The sequence below is a fragment of the Melozone crissalis genome, unplaced genomic scaffold (genome assembly GCF_028551555.1).
Source record: "Melozone crissalis strain CALT ecotype California unplaced genomic scaffold, PUWL_Pcris_2 ptg000029l_1, whole genome shotgun sequence".
Lineage (NCBI taxonomy): Eukaryota > Metazoa > Chordata > Aves > Passeriformes > Passerellidae > Melozone > Melozone crissalis.
The window spans coordinates 4167501-4187634 of record NW_026535807.1 but is presented as its reverse complement, the minus strand read 5'-3'; the positions used below and the strand labels follow the sequence as shown (position 1 = coordinate 4187634).

The 20134-nt window shown below is 43.1% G+C and overlaps 1 protein-coding gene across 7 annotated transcripts in view; it reads right to left on the bottom strand.

Annotated features, from left to right (window-relative positions):
- The window catches only part of FOXP1 (forkhead box P1), a 377157-nt gene that overhangs the window by 16696 nt on the left and 340327 nt on the right, over nucleotides 1–20134 (bottom strand). For 5 of the 7 annotated variants that reach the window (XM_054280796.1, XM_054280798.1, XM_054280800.1 and 2 more), the window contains 5 exons: nucleotides 19759–19846; nucleotides 13837–13920; nucleotides 5162–5363; nucleotides 4991–5070; nucleotides 4249–4350 (listed from right to left, as the gene is read on the bottom strand). In XM_054280796.1, the coding sequence (XP_054136771.1) occupies nucleotides 4249–4350; nucleotides 4991–5070; nucleotides 5162–5363; nucleotides 13837–13920; nucleotides 19759–19846 (556 nt within the window). The remainder of the gene's footprint in view (nucleotides 1–4248; nucleotides 4351–4990; nucleotides 5071–5161; nucleotides 5364–13836; nucleotides 13921–19758; nucleotides 19847–20134) is intronic. The other 2 variants (XM_054280797.1, XM_054280803.1) reach the window with 1 other exon arrangement.

The window sequence follows — 20134 nt, the reverse complement described above, 5'->3', positions numbered from 1 at the left end:
AAGTACAGTCGACTGGATTTAGCTGTGAGGCACAGGAGCTGGTGTTGCTGCGGTTTCCCACAGCTGGGCTAATGTGATTCAGGTGCTGCACCTCCCTCCACACCCACAGCACGGGCCGGGGGCTCGGCAGCACCTCACCGGCCGGCCGGCACCAACTCCTGCCTCCACGGCTTGCTCTTATATGGAAGTTGGCTCTTATTTCTGGCAGACTACTGTAGTGACTGATCTGAGCCTCTGCCAAGTGAAAACATGAGGAGGGCTCTCTGAAACAAAGTGATAATATCCCCACAGCTCATCACCCAGAGGGACCCGTGCTCATGGCATCCAGCGCCTGCATGTCCACCCTGCAGCTCCATGCTGGGAGGGATGAGCATGGCCAACCCCTCCAACGTGCTGAGACACAAGGAGACACCTCACTAAGGCACGGCAAGCTCTTGGCTTTTCTGTCCCTGCTCCAGGGTGCTGAGAGCCTTGTTACTCCTCAAATGGAGTGCTACGCTTCGTCCCTGCTTCAGGAGTTTTCCTGAGCAAATACCCTTCAACAACAGTTGGACCCAGTGTTCTTAAAGGTGTTTTCCAACCTAAAAGACTCTATGATTCTACAAAGCCATTGTTCACGGAATTCATAGGAATTTGTACATGGAGCTTGTTCCCAGCACCGCTGAAAGGGGCTTGGGAAACAGGAAAAACAGAAGAAGCCATTTGCTGAAAATCTGCAGGCGAACAAACTCCATCCTCACTGGCACCATTGATTCAGTCAATCTGGTTGACTCGTTAGCAGGCACAAAGCCAGCCAAACACATGGCCTGGGTCTAGGCAACCAGGAGACGACGATTTTTTTTTCCTTCCGACATCATCCTCTTCTTTTTTTTTTTCATGAACATGGGGTCTGGATGGGGAAAGGGAGCTCTAGTAGTGAATGTCTAAATCACTGTGCAAACAAAGGGTAGCACAGAGCATTTGTCATGTAAATCAGGAGGCGGTGGTGTGTGTGCTGGGAGGGGAACACAAAGAGTCTTCTGCTCCCCCTCCAATTCCCTGCCATGCCTAGTGCAGTCCCCACACTCCCACCCTGGTAGGAGGGGAATATCTGGGTTTGAACTGCTTTTGCTCAGCAGATGCTTGAGTGCAAACATATCTCCTCTGGCTGTAGGTGCCTGATCCAGGCACTTCAGCTTTTCCACATCGATCTGCTTCTGAACTGGTGAAACAATAAACCTTATATATGCTTTTCCTCTCAGCAAGGAAGAAATCTAGCAGAAAGTCAACCTGTCCATCAGGCCTGCTTCTTTCTGCCCTTATTTTCTTCTTTCTGCTCTTATTTTTTAATGGGTCTTTTTTTTCCACTCCCACCTCTTCCAGATTTCAGTACTGTTGACATTTTTGGCAAAATCCCTGATTTTGAGGTGGAGGAAAAACATGTAAACGCCCCACACCTTACGAGCTGAAACCAGCCAGCTCAGCAACTGCTGGTGGGTGCCGCACTAGTGCAACCCGACACAGGGCTGCCGGCCCACATCTGGGTAACTCAGGCAGTTTCCTGTGAAAATGGGAACACTGTCAAGTCTGGAGCAAAATGTAAGAATAATAACGCTATTTCCCCCAGTGAAAGCTGATCTTGTGGTTCATGCAGCAGTTGATCAAACGCACACGGCAAAGCCCAGTGAAGGGAGTCCTCAGAGTTTGTAAATAGTCTCTAAAGACAGGGCTGAGCAAGAATATTTGTGTTTTTCTTTAAATAAATTTAATGTTGGAGAAATACTTTACAGACTGTTCTTGTTCTCTTGAAGTCCATTTGCAACTGATGTTTAAGGCTGTGGGACAGGGCTCTTGCTGGATACGTTGAGACAGAGAAGTTGAATATTTACAAGACATCCATGAAGTGTTGCCCTAATTTTCTACTTTCCATGTGATCACTTATTTAAGGAACTCATGCCAGAAAAAAAATGTTGTGTTTCCCCTGCCTCTGGATACTTGCTATCTAACAGTTTTATGTGAACAATACCCCAACGTGTCAGAGCCACACCTGCAGCCTGTGCCTCATGGCTGTGACTCTGTGCCAGCAAATTACTCCAAAAAATATAAGCAAACAGACATTGCCTCTGACCTGTCAGAACCAGTTCACAATGCTGCACCAGCAATCAGCTAACAGAAAAATTAGGAGCTATTATTGTAAGATTATATATTTACCTTGTTAAAAATATTTGTATGCAAGCCACTTCTGCAGAAAAATTACCCTGAACATGCTTGAATGTAGTAAATGAAAGGGTTTGTTATTTTAATAACTGCTCAGGCTCTGCCATACTGCATTTTGGGAAAGAGGTTCAGTTTTTAAAGGTCTCTATTCTTGCACTTTTTTTTTGTTTTTGAAATAGGGCTCAGGGAAGCTTGTCCACACCAAACCCTGACCCTAAACTTGGGGAGCAGTGACCCAAATGCCCCCTAAGCATTAGCTGAAGGTGAGCACAAATCAGCACATATATATTCAAATTATTCTGATTCTGCAATTAGCCCCTTGCGCTCGTTCTGCACCCCGTGGGCTTCCCGTCATGCCAATCCAGAGCTGCATTTTCATCCCTGCTGTTCCTGGGGGCTGGCAGAAATCTGAGCAGTCTCCAGCACAAAATCCTGCACTACTCCAACCACTTGTCTATTTTGCTGGTGCTGGTGGATGTGGGGGGTGAAGTTTTTCTTTCCTGTTACATGAGGCAGGACCTGGACACCTGCAGAAGGTCAAGGTGGCCAAGGAGGGGTCTCCAAATGGCACCTGACAGACTCCCTGGGACACACAGTGCCCTTCCACAAGCCTGAGAATCTGCAGCTCAGCCTCTCTACTGCTCTTCTGTACCTGCACTGGCTCCTGGGACTGGGTTTTTGGGATGCCAAAAGCTAATTCCCAAAACTAGGCTCACAGGAGATACAGCCAGGACTGCCTGCTGCCTTCTTCCACTCCTCCCTCCGCTTCCCTTTGCTGCTGGAACTAAATAGGATTTTTACTTTAGCACCCACACCTGCAGCTGCTGAAAAGCCCTACTGGAAGCACTCCAGCAGCAAAAGACAGGCAGGTCTAAAAGGATCTTAAATCAGGGAAAGTTAATTTCCTCTCTGGATAGTAAGGAAGCTGCAAAGTTGAACACTGCTCATGTTTTCCAACTGCAGGGAAGAATCAAAGCAGCAATCACAGAAAGTTTTCCTGAACTTAAGAGCTTCTAGACCAGGGTTAAAAACGTACAAAATTGTGCTGGGGTCTGAATGAAACGAAAACCATGCCACTAAAAACCAAGCTAACTTCCAAGGACTAATTTTAGCTCCATCCGCTGAAGGAATTAATCTTAAATGCAGGCTGGGACAGGAAAAACAGAAAGAGCTGATGGAACAGCATGTATGGGACCTATTCATACTACCTGGTCATTTGAAGTTGTCTGAGAACAACAGAGCTGCCTGGATTAAAAGAGGTTCCAAGCACCAGGGTACAGTTTTTACAGCAACACAACATCCAGTTATTTGAATCATTCATTTGTGATTGCACCGGATTCAGAAGTCAATATGACTATTAAAGTGCTATATTTCAAGTGGAGGAGTGGACCCCAAAATACAGAATAAAATTAACTTCCCAAACCTCTCATGTAACAGTATATGTGACAGTAATCAAAGGAAATTAAAGTGCAAAATCCCACGTCTTTTTCTGTTAAAGACATTTCTCATTGAGGAGCTTGCTTCTTGCATATTAAATTCAATAAGCTTCTGCTGTGTGATTAAAAAAAACAGAGAGGAAGTTTATAACAGCTGTTTATGTAGTTAAGAGTCAATCGACTGAGGAAAGAAATCCACTGATCTATAGATCCTAGGGAAAAAAATGGTTGTGATTAAAACCTGAATAGGTAAAAAGACGAATAGTATATTTTCTACTGACACAAGAACTTTACCTCTTTTTTTTTTTTTTTTAAATTTTCTAATATGTTCCGGCTGAAGAGTCTGAGTTTCCCTGCTCGTAGCAACCACACAGAGGAACTCATGGCATAATCACAGAACATAAAAGCCAATAATGGGGATTCAATTAGTGGTTTTCAAAGGCAGAGGAATTTTTTCTGCCAAATATCAAATTGTTCCTGCAGATAAGGCACCCAGCGCGTGTCACAACTGCCGATCTAAATTTTTCATGTCCCCACGTCGAGACAATTTCTGTCATCAGCAAGGTCTGTTCTGTACACGGCAGAGAGCAAAGGCAGGAGGTGGGCTCAGCCTTACCTTCCACGTCGCCGCGTTGCGTCGGAAGTAGGCGAACATTCGCGTGAACCAGTTGTAGATTTCGTTTAGTGTTAGCTGTTTTTCAGGAGATTCCAGGATGGCCTTGTGGAGCAAAGCGATTGCAAGATCAGTTACCAGCACACCAGTACAAAACACGCTCACAGTTTTACTTTGCCAGATACGAAAAAAAAAAGGGAAGAAAGGAAGAATGAAAAAGAAGAGATTTGGAGCAAGAAATCGAAAGGAGGGTTTTCACAATATGAACTAAGATTAATGGCTGTATTTAACAGTTCAATGGCAAAATTCAAAATGGAATTATCTAATTGTTTTGAGTTTTTATTTCTGTTTCCTTACAGAAATATTAATTTATTAGTCATTCATAAAGCAGAATCAAAGAGAAATGCAAAACATTTCACTAGCTGATTAAAGCTCAGTAATTATTTAGAGCTCAGATTAATTCTAGGGATCAGAGATTACTGTAGCTTGTGATAATTGACTTGCCATCTTTAAACAGGCTCATTTTCACTGTTGTGTGAAATGAATTTCCTAATAATCACATCGTATTGTAATACTTAATCAAAAGCAATTATGTTATATATTGCAGTTTTAAAAACCCTTATAGTAAAGGTTTGAGCATTTGAGCATGCTTACATCCAAAGGTTTGAAAATCTATTTAATCCAGCACATATAGGGAGATATACTCTTTTCCCTAATCCAGACGCGTGTGTTTGGCTCAGCTTACCTGTCTAATTAAAGATGCATACGTGAATGGTGGTCTAACTTCTGCGTTCTTATAAAATTCTTGGTTCTGGGCAATATCTGCTAAATAAGAGCAGTTGTTCTGTTATCATCGCAGCCTGACGCCGCCGGGCCGCAGGCGGAGGCGGGGGCTGTGCCAGCAGAACCCCGTTACCTGAAGAGATGGGGACGTTGTACTTGTCCGAGTACCGCCTCCGGATGGGCCCGACGTTGTGCATGCTCGTGGTAGTGATGACCGACGGTCCCTGCGTGACGGGAGTGATGGGCGCAGTCGGGGTGGTGGGAGTATGAGGTAAACTCTGCGGAGACGCCTCGGACGCGGTCTTGGACAGCGTGACGCTCGATACCAGATTCAGCTGCGGGGGGAAGGACGAGGGGGTTGTTACAAACAGCATTTCTGGGTGGTTAAGGGCTGCAGAGGAAACCCTCGTACTGGAGTGTCCCTCAGCTACGAGCAGACACTGCAGCTTCAGCACAAAGTGCTGCTGTAACATCTCTGTTAAGAGCCAGTAAATGGAAATAGATAATAATTACATATATACATCTCCAAATAGGTTTAAAAAACAGAGCAACATAGCCTGCTGCCTAAAGAACAAATCATGAATTTTTATCTAAATCTTAATGGAAGATCTCGCACAGTACATGATCATTTTAATATTTTACTTCAAGTTTCATTGTTTCACAGTCTAAACCCCACACCTCTCTGATTTCCATGCTATCATTATGCATGGCTTCTAATCAGTCTTCCTGGATATTTCATTGAAGGCATCAGGCTTAAAATAAAAGACAAGACTTTCCTAGGGACATGCTAGGGAGAAACACAATCTCTCTCTTCAGCATTTCAGCTTTTCTTTTTTTTCCTCTCTGTTCATCCATTTTAAAAGCAAAGCCCAGAGTAGGTTAACACTGGAATAATTTAATTAATCACAGTGCATGAAATACTGTGAGCATTCAGCCCAGCACAAGTGGCACCGCTCTGTTTTTCCCTCCTAGGATGGAAGGCATTGGTGTTACCTGCACGAAGCCTGGCCCCACTGGTGTGGCAGCGTGCCACAGCAGGCTGTAAAACACACCTGCCTCCAGGATTGGGTATCAAACCCAGCTCCAACCCGACTGTTTTCGATGCACAACCTATTTATATAACCAGCATCCACATTCCTCCCCAACCCCTTCTTTCTGCCCTACAACATCCTTTGAAAGATGACGCCCCATCCCAATAGGTTGCTGCTGCTGAAGTATTTTAAACAAACACTCCAATCCCTTAAATACAACATCACAGAAGACGACCAAGAAAAGGGCTCTTTTTGACTACTTCCACATTTCCTTCCCTTAGGCAGTTTCACGAATAATACTGGTGAAATCCTGACCCCACTGAAGTCAGTAGCAAAATTCCTACTGAATTTAACAGGGCCAGAATTTTACAACTTTTGTTCATGATTAAAATTCCTTCTTTGCTAGACATTAAACCTTCTGAGATGAAGGCAAGGCACACGACGCAACTATGCCCCCAAAATCTCATGTTTATCCATAAGGCACTGTATTAATTTTCCTTGTATGAAAGTAACCAGATAAGAAAACTCCTATTAGCATTCCTCATATGAGTTAATAGCCACAAATAATTTTCTTTTAAAAAATAATAGGATTTATCCCAAACAAAGGTAGTGGAAAATAAAGAGCTGTAGTATTACAGAGAGGATACCAACACAAAAAGCCCATCGCCCACAGAAAGGGCTCAGCTGAAGGAAGATAAATTGTGATTGCTTGTCCTTCCTGACAGTGAGAAGGAGCTGAGGGAAACCCTAGCCACAAACTCCTGGCACAGCCCTGATGCTGCTGCTCCAAGGGAAGAAGGTGGTGAGCAGCAGACCTGCAAACACACACCTCTCCCTGCAGAGGCTTACAAATTCCCTTGCCCTCCAGTGGGAAATATTTAACACTTTGTGGTACAGCCAGGGAGTGTGAACACAGAGAGGGATGGTGAAGGTGGTGAAATGCAGGTATTGATCCCTGCTCCAGCATGAACCACCACCTGCAGTCTGGAGTTTTAAATACCCCTGGGGCCATGCACTGCCACCATGTGCCACCCAGTCAGCTCGTTGACTGGCCTGATTTAAGGACACTGATTGGGGACATATATATATAGTAATGTCTCCCTGTTATCCATCTATCCATCTATTACATATGATAAAAGGACCAGTGATGATAATAATAGTGCAACTGACAGGTCTCACCATGAAATTAAATCTACTGTATTTTATCTCAGTTTCTAAATGGACATTTTAACAGTCCAATAACTGCGAGCAAATCTGCATCAATTTTAAGTGCCCTTCTCAGTGCAGGCTCGGCAGCCGGGCCCTCCCGTTGGAAAGATCACTGCTCCTGCTTCATCATTACGGCTCCCAGCTACTCCATTTCAAAAGAGCCCCCTTCCTTTTTCAGCATGTAAAAACTTAACATTTAATCTGTTTCTACTAGGGAAGCTTGAGGAAGGATCCACAAAGGTCAGCATTCCCTGCTTAAAGAATCTGAATCGAGTTAAATTTCTTTAGGCTTTACAGCATAGGTAGTGATGAGGAATAAACACAGAAGAGGACGAGCAAAGGGGGGGGCTTTAACAGGCTTGACAAATGACACTGTGATTCACACCCACTGCTGGGCTGCCACTAATAAGCTACAGAGGAAGCAGCCAATCTCAGCTAATTACCAGATAAAATTGTATTGTAAGGACTCTAATTAGGAGATGCTTATGGAGGTGATCTAATGATTAAACGCTGCATCCAAGTGACCCCACCATCAATGTGCAGTGGTGCAAGATGTCACCGGAATATTTTGTAGAAACAGTAATTTTATTTCAAGGAGGGGAGGCAGTAATATTTGTAATAATGGCTATGAGGTAAACTAATTAAAAGACAGTTCCTAAAGGAAGACTGTGGCTTTGAGCAGCTGTGGCCGTTCCAAAACAAAGTGCCAAATCTCAACAGAGGAGCTGCAGTCAAGTGGAAAATTTCTGCCTGACCTCTGCTCTCGCTATTAATTTGCAGGAAACCTAATGACACATATACATATTCCCACAAAATTGTTCTAATTGCTAATTTGCCAAAGGAGCCCAGTTTCCAAATTAAACATGACTGCAGTCTGTGAGGAAAGAGAGAACAAAAAGCTGGAACGCAGCGAGTCTGCCGCGTTTCACCTCCGACGACCATTTGTGAGCCTGAACCAACAAGTTAATGAAACACGACCTTGTCCATCGCTAGCGAAGTTTTTCCGTTTTCCGTGTTTTATTTGATGACACTCTCCTCTTCCAGCTGGGTTCCCCAAACCCGAGCCAGGGTGAGGGAGGAGAGGGCTGCACTCCCTCCACAGCCTTTCGCTGCCGCTTCCTTTGTTGCGTCGATAGCGCCAAGGCTGAAAAATCGGTTGTGAATTAGAGCAGAATAACAAATTATGAATGGTGTTGGTTTTGTTGCCATCTTGAATTATTAATCTGAATGGTAAACTATTAAATCTTAATATTGGCGTCAATTAGAAACGTGGAAGCGGCTGTGGATGACTGTGCAGGGCAAAGATCAGGGAGGGACTGGGCTGGGAGGGTTTCTTTTCCTGATGGAAACTCTACATGGTTTCTGCCTGTTTGCATTTGCTATTTAAAAACAAGTTACTATGATTAGAAAAGTTGCTCGCATTGGTATTTTGTACACAGGCTGTTTCCCACATACCGTAATTTTTGGATGAGTATCACTGCTGGCAGAGGGGAGGGAACCCAAGCCACAGAGTGAGCACTTCAACAAGCAAGAACTCTTGCACTGCAGCAATATGGGCACTCAGAGTTCACCCCTGCACCAAGGAGTTAAAATGTTTTTGTAATGTTTGTCCTGGGAATGGGGGAAGGATTTCCTCCAGCCTTTAAAAAACAACCAAACCCAAAAATAATAATTAAAAAAAAAAAAAAAAAAAACCAACAAAAAAACCTAACAGAAAACACACCAAATCTCACAACAGTTGTTAAGTCCTAAAATTCTGCAAATTCAATCACTGAACTTTTTTGACTGTTTTGTTCAGTTTTGGTTTTCTAGAATATTTCCTCACACTGATTTGACTTGGTCATTCATAACTGCCATAACTGTTTCAGCACTCAATATCCTTCTGAGGACTTTATTATTAACCTTCCCTTTCAAGAAATAGTCATGTCTCCCTATTAAAGGTGAAAACAGAGTAATTTGCTTTTTTTCTTTAGATATAAACAAGGCAGAGGTAACCCATGCTATTACCCAGTTTAAAAAACCAGCTTTCCAGTTAGTGGTTCTCCTACTAGATCTAAGTCTGATTTCATTTTGTGTAAACATTTTACATGACAATAGTGGCTGCACATGAAATAGCACTGAAACTCTTCTAAAAAAGGGGGAAAAAAGTTTCTAAGGGTCACAGTGAGGCCATACCCAGTGACTCCCCTGCAATGGGTGCTGCTGCTCTGGGCCCAGCTGGGGCTGGGGACTTATTTGCACTGAACTCCTGGGACTGAAATACTTTGGAGAAGAAACTCCTTCTCTTGACATTGAGGGTGAGAGAGAGAAAAGTGAGTACTGGGCCTAAAACTTTGTTCATTGCTGTCTCTTCCTCTCCCTGTTTCAGCCTGGACACATCAGTGTATTGGATGCAGAGCCTGGCAGGCAGCAATCACTTAGCAGGTGTTGTTATTGGCAGAAATACTAAGGAAACTGAAGCTGAGGAGTGAGACTTAATGAAAACCAGTATATAAAAACAGCTTTTGTTGTGCTTGAGAATCTCTCTTTATTGCTGCATATCGTTATTTTTTCAAACTATAAAGTATGGCTACAGCAGCTAAAATGCTCAGTCATTACCTCAACAGTTAAAAGACTTTTTTTTTTACTGCTTTGTTATTACAGTTGCTAAAAACAGTATTTCAAAACAATCATAACTGCTATGGTTATGGTAAAAAAAATACATTAAAGAAGGGATATCTAACAGTGCATCTTATTTAAAGTGCCAGAAGGGCTTTTAAAAGTTTTCTGCCTATTTTTAAAAGATAGCTACAGCACCTAGTATGAAGAATTACTTGTTGGTTGATGCTTTTTCCTTCTCCTTCCCTTCCTATGAACTTCAACACAAGTTAATCCTCCCAGAAGAAAGCACATTTCCATTTGAAGCTATTATGCTGATGGCTAACACCGATGACAACAGCGTGTCGGGGGGGTACCTTAATAGCAAAACCAGGATGACAGTTCTTGAGAAATCGCTGTTCCGGCTTTTGTGTTGTGGTTTTGTTTTTCCACCTTGAAAAAAAGTTCACCTTACCAAAACACGTCACAGCTTATTCTGTCTCATGGCCTTGTTCTCACTTTACTCAGGCCCCTCAGTCTCACTGAAACAACACGTGCAGCACGGATGGGACAGCGCTGCCTGCTCCATGTGCTGAGCTCTGAGATTTCCGCTTTCTTTTGAACTGCTGCTGTTGAGCATTTCCATTATAAAGCTGGGTGTTTTTAAAGGGGATCCTGAGCACTGCCCCAGTTCCTGGGATGTTCCCCTGCACCCCAGACCCCCTCCTGGCTGCCCAGCAGTCCCTGGGGAGCAGCACCAGACACCGACAGCACCTCCCTGCCCACGGAGTCTGACAATGATTTGGGCCACCACCACTACGCTACACAGGAATGTGCTTAAATCTCATCGACTTTAGTAGGACTAGAGAGCTTTACTGAGCAGATTTCTTGGTGGGCTGAAATACAGGGGCCACTCCACCACTCCTGCCAAGCTCAAAATTACTGCAAAGAGCTAAAGACACCCAAAGCTGGGGATGGGATGGAAGGACATGGATAAATCAGACAAGCAACCCTTCCCCAGAGCTGGGTGAGTTTTGAATTGATGCACAACTCTCAAGAACTTGGCTGTGGTCCAACTGGTCCAGACTGGTCCAACACCACACACTCAACTACTGTCTGAAGCCCAGAAGGCAAAGATGGCACAAGTGGTCAGTGTGGATTGCAAATGGCACATAGTTAACACAGATGCTCATGTACCCTCTTACCTGCCCGTAACAAAATAGTTTAAAACAAGTATCAAGATCCTTTAAGCAGAATAAAAACATTTTCTCAGTCATGAAAAGGCTGTAATTTTAAATCCAAACTCATGGCTATGTTTGGATTTGTAGACGCTTTTTTCCTTTAAAATCACAGAAGTACTGTAATATATTAGTTCTAACACACACCTTGCATTAGTTACGTTGGCAGAAGAAAAAAATTAATTACTGGATGTAAAGACTACTTTGCAGTGCAATAATGGTCATCAGATCTTTTTACCAAAGTCCTATCCCACTGAGTTGAAAGGACGAGGGTCTAGCAGAGTCTATGCAATGTCTGTGTATTTTTTTCACTAGGAAAGCACAATTTATGCAAAACACTATACTTCTACATTTTATAATTAATTTTCAAATGCTTCACCTATACATATTTTAATAATTTCTGATTTATCAGATGGTATCTGTAATAAATTTTCCTATATTTCAATAAATGAAAAGAAGGCAGTTTCAATCCAACAACAGAGTGCCACACAATATAGGCCTGTCAGGCACCAATTTTTACTTCTAACATGTAAGTTAAAGGATAAGGAATTTATAATGCTGCCTGTGAACGAAACCACTTTTCATACACAAATGTGATCTTTTTTTTTCCAAAGGGTAATACAACAGTACATTTACATAAACTAATCCAAACAATCTATGTATTTGACAATGGCAAACCTCACACAGACTGCCTATTGTTGGTTTACATCTTGGAGTTCTTTATGTTGGCTTGTAACACTGCTCTAGCTGTCAAAGGTTTGACTTGGACTCTAAATAAATGGTTATAGAAGTGCTGTGCAGCGATATTGGACTTCTTTGCAAAAGAAAACCTGCTGTGTATGAATTCAAAAGCTATTAATTTTTCAGTCAAAAATATTCATGCCTATTTCTTTTAATAAAGAAACACTGTGCTGAGCAACTGAGAGATAATGTTGACTAGTGGTACAGAATTTTCAATAGAGCAGTTAAAAATAAATTTAGTAGGAGGTCCCCAACAAAGCTATAATTTTCCAGAATGTAAAACATTTTTAATACTAATCAAGACAACCCTTTTCCCCCTGCGTTCACGGGTTTTTCTCCTGTGCTTTTCCCTGTTTATTAGCTGTTAACACTAATCTTCATGGCGACACCCTGGTATCTCTGTAGCCTACGAGACCCTCCAGAGCTCCCTGCCCTCGGCGGCCCGGCATCGATCACCAGCAGCCCTGCCAAACACCGCTCCCCTTCTGATGATTTCCTCCCTTCAGTTTGTAATCCTTCCTCCTGAGGGGCACTGCTGTTATGAAAGGCCTCAAGGCAGAGTGCTTTGAGACTCCCAGATTATTCCGCTGTTTTAATTTTTAATCCAGTAAGAGCTATAGAAACCAAACCTCCTCCCCGTTCTGTTGGGTCTACACACTTTGCCAACAATGCGCTGAAGCATTTGCATTCGGGCTGCGATGGATGTGAGGAAATAGAAGAATGCTATTTTTATAGACACTGACACTAGTTTCTACTCTAGAGGGCTGGTGTCCACCATACCAAGCAATTTTAGGCATCTCAACAGCTTAAATGGAAGGGTTTGTACCTACCACTCAACTCTCTCCAAAAAGGCAAGGAAGTTTCCTGTTGACTATGACATCTGCTCCACTGTTACTCAATAGCCTGCAATTTTCTATCTAGTAGCCTCCCTATGCACTTCTGCAGCCATTTATTTCCAACTACATGGAAACTGAGAAATCCTTTTCTAGTAAAAATGTGTGCGCGAAGTGTTTAATGATTTTATGTTCTCTATCTCTGTAATGTGTTCTGTTTCAGACATTAATTTTGTCTACCAACTGCATCTTGGCAGGCTACCATATTTGCTGGGTTAATAGTCTGACTCCTTTTTATTTCTATCACCATAAATCACACATATATGGGTGTGTGTTTGCTTTATTTATAGAAAAAAAATCAGTCAAAACAGATAAACCAATACTTTGTCATTATGCTGCATCATTGCATATTGATTAAAATTGCTGGTACTAACTATAGATTGTCAACGCTCAATTAATTTTCACACAATGACTCAAAGCAAAATCAAATAAAGCCAGTGTACCTTTAAATCTTACAAATCTTAAAATCAAGAAGCAAAGCACTCTCTCCATTTTGAATAATCATTGGAAGCTCCCAGAACACTTTCAGCATTAAGAGACTGATAGAAAACAACAGCTGAAGAAGAGTCATTTCAGTCAGGGAAGAAGATGGGGATTTTCTCGGGTTTGAGGGTAACCAGGAGTTTTCTTGGGCTGCAAAGCCACTTGTTTCCCCTACTCCCCCTTCAAAGACCAATCTGGGGTAGAGGAGGTTTCCCTTCTCAGTTTCAACAGTATAAAACCTGATACCGGGTAACCGTGATTATCATCAGAACGTGCAGTTAGAGTCACTTCTACAGTAAATGTCTGTCAGACTGGGAGAAAGCAAAATAAATATACTACATATAATTTAATTACAACTCCTTCCTAACACTTCCTAAGATTTCATCCAAGTCAGACTGATGCAAAGTGACTAACATGAGGCCAGAAAAAGGCCCAATGCATCAGCTTTGGAACCAAACTGGACTCTGAAATTCCCTGAAGAGAGAGGGATGACAAAATCCAGCTTCACTTCCCATCTCCTCCCCACACCCGGCTCTGAAATGGGCCAGGCTCCACAGGGTGGGCTCCAGTGGGGAACAGGAAAGAGAGGTTTGTTGTGAGGTTTGGTTTTTGCTTTCAGCACAGCTCAGTACTTACGGGCTGAGGGGTGGCTTTTGGTTCAGTTGACTTCACATGCAGGTGTGTCATCATGGCTTGCAGGCGCTCTTTATCTTTTGCAAGCTGGAAGGGGAGAGAAAGAAAAAAATATCCTCTGTTAGTCGTACAAATAAAACCCAGCCTCTGCTTATTCCTAATTAAACAGCTGGCACCGAGGCATGAGACAGAAGAGTTTTATTGCTGAGTAGTTTGGAAATTGTATATGGGCTATTCGTGAGGTAAAGCCAATGTGTGGTGCTGGGTGTCACCATTTCCCAAAGCAAAATGCATTAGCCCTCAAGTGAGAAGAGCTAGACCTGCTGGCACCAAGAGCTTCACTCCAGCCTTGACAGCTAAAAGACAACAGTGAATCATGTTTATTAACCAGCCCCACTCCAGCTCGGGAGGCTCAGCACAAGGAGAGCAAGGCAGCGGGTCTAGGATGCGTTTCCTTCTCTCAGAGCACAGAACAAGTGGCACAGATGGGCTGTGGCTTTACGTCAACCACAGGCATTGTGGCACATGCAACGAGCACAGCTGGGGTGGTTAACCACATGAGGCACCTCCACAGGGCTCTGCAGGCAGCCTTGGGTCCAAAAGCACCTTGATTTGACTTGAGAAGGTGGCAGAGTCCTCAGTGGGAAGCAGGGCTGGGCACCTAAGCAGGGCCCCCCTGAGCATGGGGCAGGACCTGCTGTGGGAGCTGCCAGCATCCCTCTGGCTGAGGGCAGTGGGGTGGGAAAGGCTGAAAGCAGCAGTAATCACCCCAAACCACTCATCCCTGAGCACCCAATGCCACAGGACTCGTGTTGTCATCCTGTCACATCAGCCACTTCAGGCCCAAGAGTTGGGGTAAAGCCCCTGATCTCAATGTCTCTTGTATTTTATGGCTGAGACCCACACAGCTGGAATCTCTAGATCACGGGTATGCATCCATAGCCTGGTCAGCTTCCCAAAGAACTTCAATGCCCTGGACAGACACTAAATTTCAATATTTTTGGAAACAAAGAATTTTTCTTCAATGTGTGAATGGGACTTTTTTCCAGCTGCTCTTCAAAAAAAAAAATTACAGTGGAAAGATATTAAGAATACTAATGAAGAAGGGGTGTTGTTAATCTGCATGCTGAACATAAAGGTTGCTGCTTCCAAGATGACCTGAATCAGGTTCTTACAAATGTCAGTTTTTGCAGAGCTTAGTTTTGGCTTTAGACAAGCCAGATTCCTGGTGCCAAAAGGAGAACTGTGCTCACATTCCAGCAAAACTTAAAACAACCTGCCCACCTTATCAACATCATCTGTTTGTAGCAGTAAAGTGGGGCTAAGTGTATATAAAAGGAGAGCTGATCATAAATCTCCACTCACAGCCTTATGGCCAAGGTTGTCCTGCTCTTTGCAAGGCGAGGGGTTTGAGACTGTGCCATGATGGGATAAAACTTGGCACTGAAGTTTCCAAGACAGGAATGAAATAAAGGGGAAAATGGTGTCACTACACTTTTAAAATGGCTCCTCTTGTTTTGGTCAAAAACCTCAATGGCGAGAGAGAAAACCTGACACCTACGGCAGATCTCCTGCAATCTCATCCTGATCTGAGCTGGACACTTCACAGGAGAGCTGAGGGCAGCGACAGGCTCTTATCTCAGTGCTACAGCAGGAACTTCTCCCTCTGAGAGTCCTCTGAGAACCTCTCCAGAGAAAGGAGAGGGCTCACCCTCAGCTGCTGTGCTTCATACAAAACAAATTAAGCCAAGAAATAGCTGTGCTCTCGGCGCAGCTCTGTTGTGCAATCCCTCATTCCTAGCAGTCTCCGGGCACACACGGGCTGCTTGGCGGGGTCATCTGTGCATTAAATTTTGGTCTGCAGGCTACTGCAGAAGAAACAACATCTCGTAGCCAAAATAAATAGAAGGCAGGCACCTGAGAGCTTCCTGCCAGCCCCGGCGCGGCGGCAGGAGGGGATGGCACCCGGGCAGCACAGGGCACACCCTGCCGTGCCTCCTCCCCCCCACGGCGAGGGAGAGGGAAAAGGGAGAGGGAAAGGGAGAGGGGCACCTCCCTCCCACTGCCAGGTCCTTGTTTGTAGTCTTTCCACTCATCGTCTCAGCAATGCTTTTAACGCCGAATCTGGTGGATGGAGGTTATTAAAGATCCTCTCGACATTTCAGGCAGACACACGCTAGCATTTTGTCATAGTCTAGGAATTCAAACACTCACCCAGTTAGGCAGGAGTTTAAATTATGAAAAATAGAGGTCTCTCGGTTTCAAAGCGCTGAAGAGAAGTAAAAAAATCTGAAGAATTTCTTTAAACTGTTTTTCCCTTAGGTCAGGAAGCAGTAGTGATTTAAAGCTAGAGTGTCAATAGTAGCCCCTCTGGTCAGTGGGGTCAAACAAAAGAAGCCATGGGGGATTGCTCAGCCACTGGTGGAAGCAAATTCTCACTGGTGGCAATGACTGGAGTGTAGATGGTCCAGAAAGGGGAATTAATAGTCAAGAGGGAGGAAAATGCTCTTGATGTACTGATAATGTTGTTGGGCAAGGACAGTTCTGACATGGAGGTAAGAATCTGCTCTGTACATGGCCCTGAGGAACACAACACAGTCCCATCTGAAGCTTCCTTCTTTCTTCCTATACCCATTTGGAAAGCTCTGCATGGTGGGAGTTTTCAGACAGCCATGGTGGGAGTTTACAGACAGTTCTCCATGATAAACCTCATTTTGTGAGACTTCCTTCACCTCTGGATGTACAATGTGAGTGCCTAACTATGGTTCCACCAAAAATACATCCAGAGGAAGGTACAAATCTTGCAAATGTGGACACCAAGACACATAGCTTGCCCTGGAGAGGTTAAATCCTAAAACCAGTAGGAAAGGCAGGAGAGAGAAGCACAGAAAGCAGAGGCCACAAGTGGCTTCAGACAAGGCAGTGACCAGGGAGCAAGAGGAAAGGCATTAGAAACACGGGTGATGAAGAAATTGTACAGGAGGAAAACCAGACAAAAAAAAAAGAAGGCAAGAATCAGGAACGGGAAAATGAAAACCCAGTGGGGGCATTCAACAGGAATAGGAGAGCACTTCAGCAGCAGGATTTTGGACAGACCAAGGACAAAGGAGAAGGAAGCCACTCACAGGCAGCGCAAGAGGCAGCCAAAACACAGCCCTCCCATTCTGTGCCTGTGCACTAGAAAGGTTTAGAATCCACTTTTCAAGAGTGTCAATGGATGCTGCAGGAAAACAGACCCAAGCAGCGTTTTCACTGCACTGAAAATGGGCAGCTGCCTTTGTTTTCTTCCATTAGGAGACACTTCTCTAGACTCATCACAGCCCTGTTGCTATCCTGAAATGTTTTCCCACTCGAAGGTAGCAAAATGGATATCCTATTCCAGCTAACAGCTAGCTAAGGACAGGGGTATGTTCCTGTGTTTGTGTTTTACTCAGCAGCACAATCCTCACTATTTATAATGGCAAATAATGATCTTGTCAAGATGGTTTAAACAAAGCAAAATGTGAGAAGACTTCTACCTTGCTTGTGATTTTTGAAGTATGTTTGCGATAGAAATGCTAAGACCAAACGTCAAGACTTCTGCTAAGGACCATTTGCAATCAAACACAAAAAAGATTTGACCTGTTTCTTTCCAAAATGTTGATTAAAATATACTTTAGAATAAGATTGTTCACTTTACTCTAACGCTGATAAAACTATAACGAGTAAAATAACAGCATAATCAACAACAACAAAAGGATAGCCTTTGGGGCCATCACACTCAAAACCTCAAGTATATTCCTCAGGTGAAATGAATTTGTTTTGATGGAGCTGTACATGCATTAGATGGTGGGAAATGTAGATCTTGCCCTGGTGCTGGACCCTGAAGCTGGTAATTCCCAGCTGCACTGCAAGGCAAAGCTGCTCACCAGTGCTGCTGATCAGGGGCAAAGGCTGTGGGTCCCTTTTCTATCTAAATCACACAACTCAGTCTGCAGAGGGGCTGTCATCACTCTGCTGGTAACTGCTCCGCAGCCTGAGGTCAGCTCAGTGCTCCTCAGACCATGGCACTGGGCACCCCACTGCTAGGCACCACATTCCTGTCCTGTTATGGTTCTGTGCAAAAACAGGCCACAGCCAGGCAAAATACGGACTGGAGGGCAAATCCTTCCACATGATTAAGGGCTTTTCTGAACTATCAGAGGAGTGATACAGGATGAAAGGAGAGGAGAAGAGGGAAGCTGCAGGTAAATTTCAGAATCTGGATCACCCTCCTCCTGCACCTGTCCTTGCTGGCCAATGCAGAGATGGCCTTGCTCTGTTATCAACACTCCTGCCTAATTTAGGCCTCCAGTTCATCCTACCTACCCTGCTTATATGCCTGTTAAATCCAGAACTTTCTGGCCTCACACCACTTTGAAATTATGGTCTTGTCTTGTGGACCTTATGCTGCCTTCCCTTGCAATGACTCTGAGCACTGGCAGCACTAAATGGGTGTGAAGCTGTAACTGTAACTCATTTAGAGCAATTAGCAGAATGCCCTGCTGATAAACCTTTCAACAATATTGGCATGGGCTTAGGGAGAGGTGGGAACCAAGCCTCTGTCCTGTTCCTGTCCAACACAGGGCATCCTCCTGTAGTTCCATTCCCAGGGAGTGTGGGAGAGAAGGATTAATGCTTTTCAAGCTGACTGTAACTGAAGAATCTAGATTTACCTTCAGCCTCAATATTACTGCACCTTGGTGAAAGATTATCTCATTTCTCAGTTTACCAGGAAGACTGTAGATTTTTATTTTTCTTTTCCTAATTCCCAAGAAACTTGTTAAAATAACAGACCATTTCTCATAACATTTTCTGCAAGACTCTGATATTTTATGACTGGTAGTTTGATTTTTATAAAACTTGTATTAAAATAGTTTATATTGCTTCAGTTAATAGTGAAAGAGTGTCATGACCAGCGTGTTCCTGAAAGTAAAATTTAGGAAATATCTATGAAAGAAAAAGGGTAATTTGTAAGATAAGAAGATAAAAAGCATTTTTTTAAAAATGCTTATCTTGAAAAGTAACAACAAGAAGTTTAAGTGTGGTTTTGCTGATTTTTCTCTCCAACTATTTGAAGCTATAAATGACTTAACTCAGTAAAATTCCAAATGTAATTATCTTCTGTACTTAGCCCAAGGCTTTCCATATATCTCTACACTGCTGTCTTGCATACAAAATAGGTTTTTCAATAGCTGGTAACTATATAATGTACAACATTGTTTTAATTTCCCCTTCTTTGCTAACCTCTTGCCTACACACAGACACACTGTCACAGCCGCCCAGCTGAGCAGCAAGGTGCAGGGAGACAGAAAGGACTCAGAAGCATTTGGAAAGGCAATTACACAAACAGCTCATACCTTTGCATCACAATCAATATATTCCAATTTACCCCCTTTTGGCAGTTTGCAAAAAAATATTATTTTCTACAAACGGCAAAAAAAATAGTAGTAGTAATAATAATAATAATAATAATAATTAATAATAGTAATAATAATAGAACAACATGGAGAGTATTAGTACATGAAAGACCACCAAACAAGCCAGGTCATGCAGCGTTTGGAAATAAACATCAACCATTTCCCCCGTGTAGCAACAACTCCAAATGAAGGGGACCACACTCCCCTCGCCCCCCTCCAGCCCCCCAGGTGGGTATAGAAGCATTAGATACAAACTGATGGCTTTCCAATCAGTCAGCCTGGGTAAGTTTCCTATTTCTTTGCAAGTTATGGTTTAGGAAAGAGGAAATGAAGCTGCAGTTCCTTTTGATGGTTTTTAAAACTACTACAAGAAGGTTTTGAAAGCTGGTTTTCAATCACAGGGGGAAAAGCAGAACTCATTTTTTATTGCTGTCAAGAATTGGATTTGATTAATACTGAGGTAATATTAAAATAAATTTTATTTTACCTGTAGCTCTAACTGCTGTACAACCTGCATTTGTACTCTACATTGGGCTGTACTTCTATCATCCAGCGCATGCTCACTGTTGAGATGTCTGTAACAATACACAGAAAATCATTAAGTGAAATGGATAAACAAAAAGGAAAAAGTAGTTACCAGGATGAATAAGCAATCTGAATGTTATCCAGCACGTTTTCATCAGTATCGAGATTTTAAAGATAATTTTTCAATTTTTTTTCCTCTGTCCTGCTTTGGCTTGTGTTTCTTCCCATCACACATTGTACCTCATATTATATTATATCCACAATTTTTCAGCAAAAGGCTCACTTATACATAAAAGAAATTTTGCAGAACAGTTGTTTTTTCCTCTATTAGGCACATG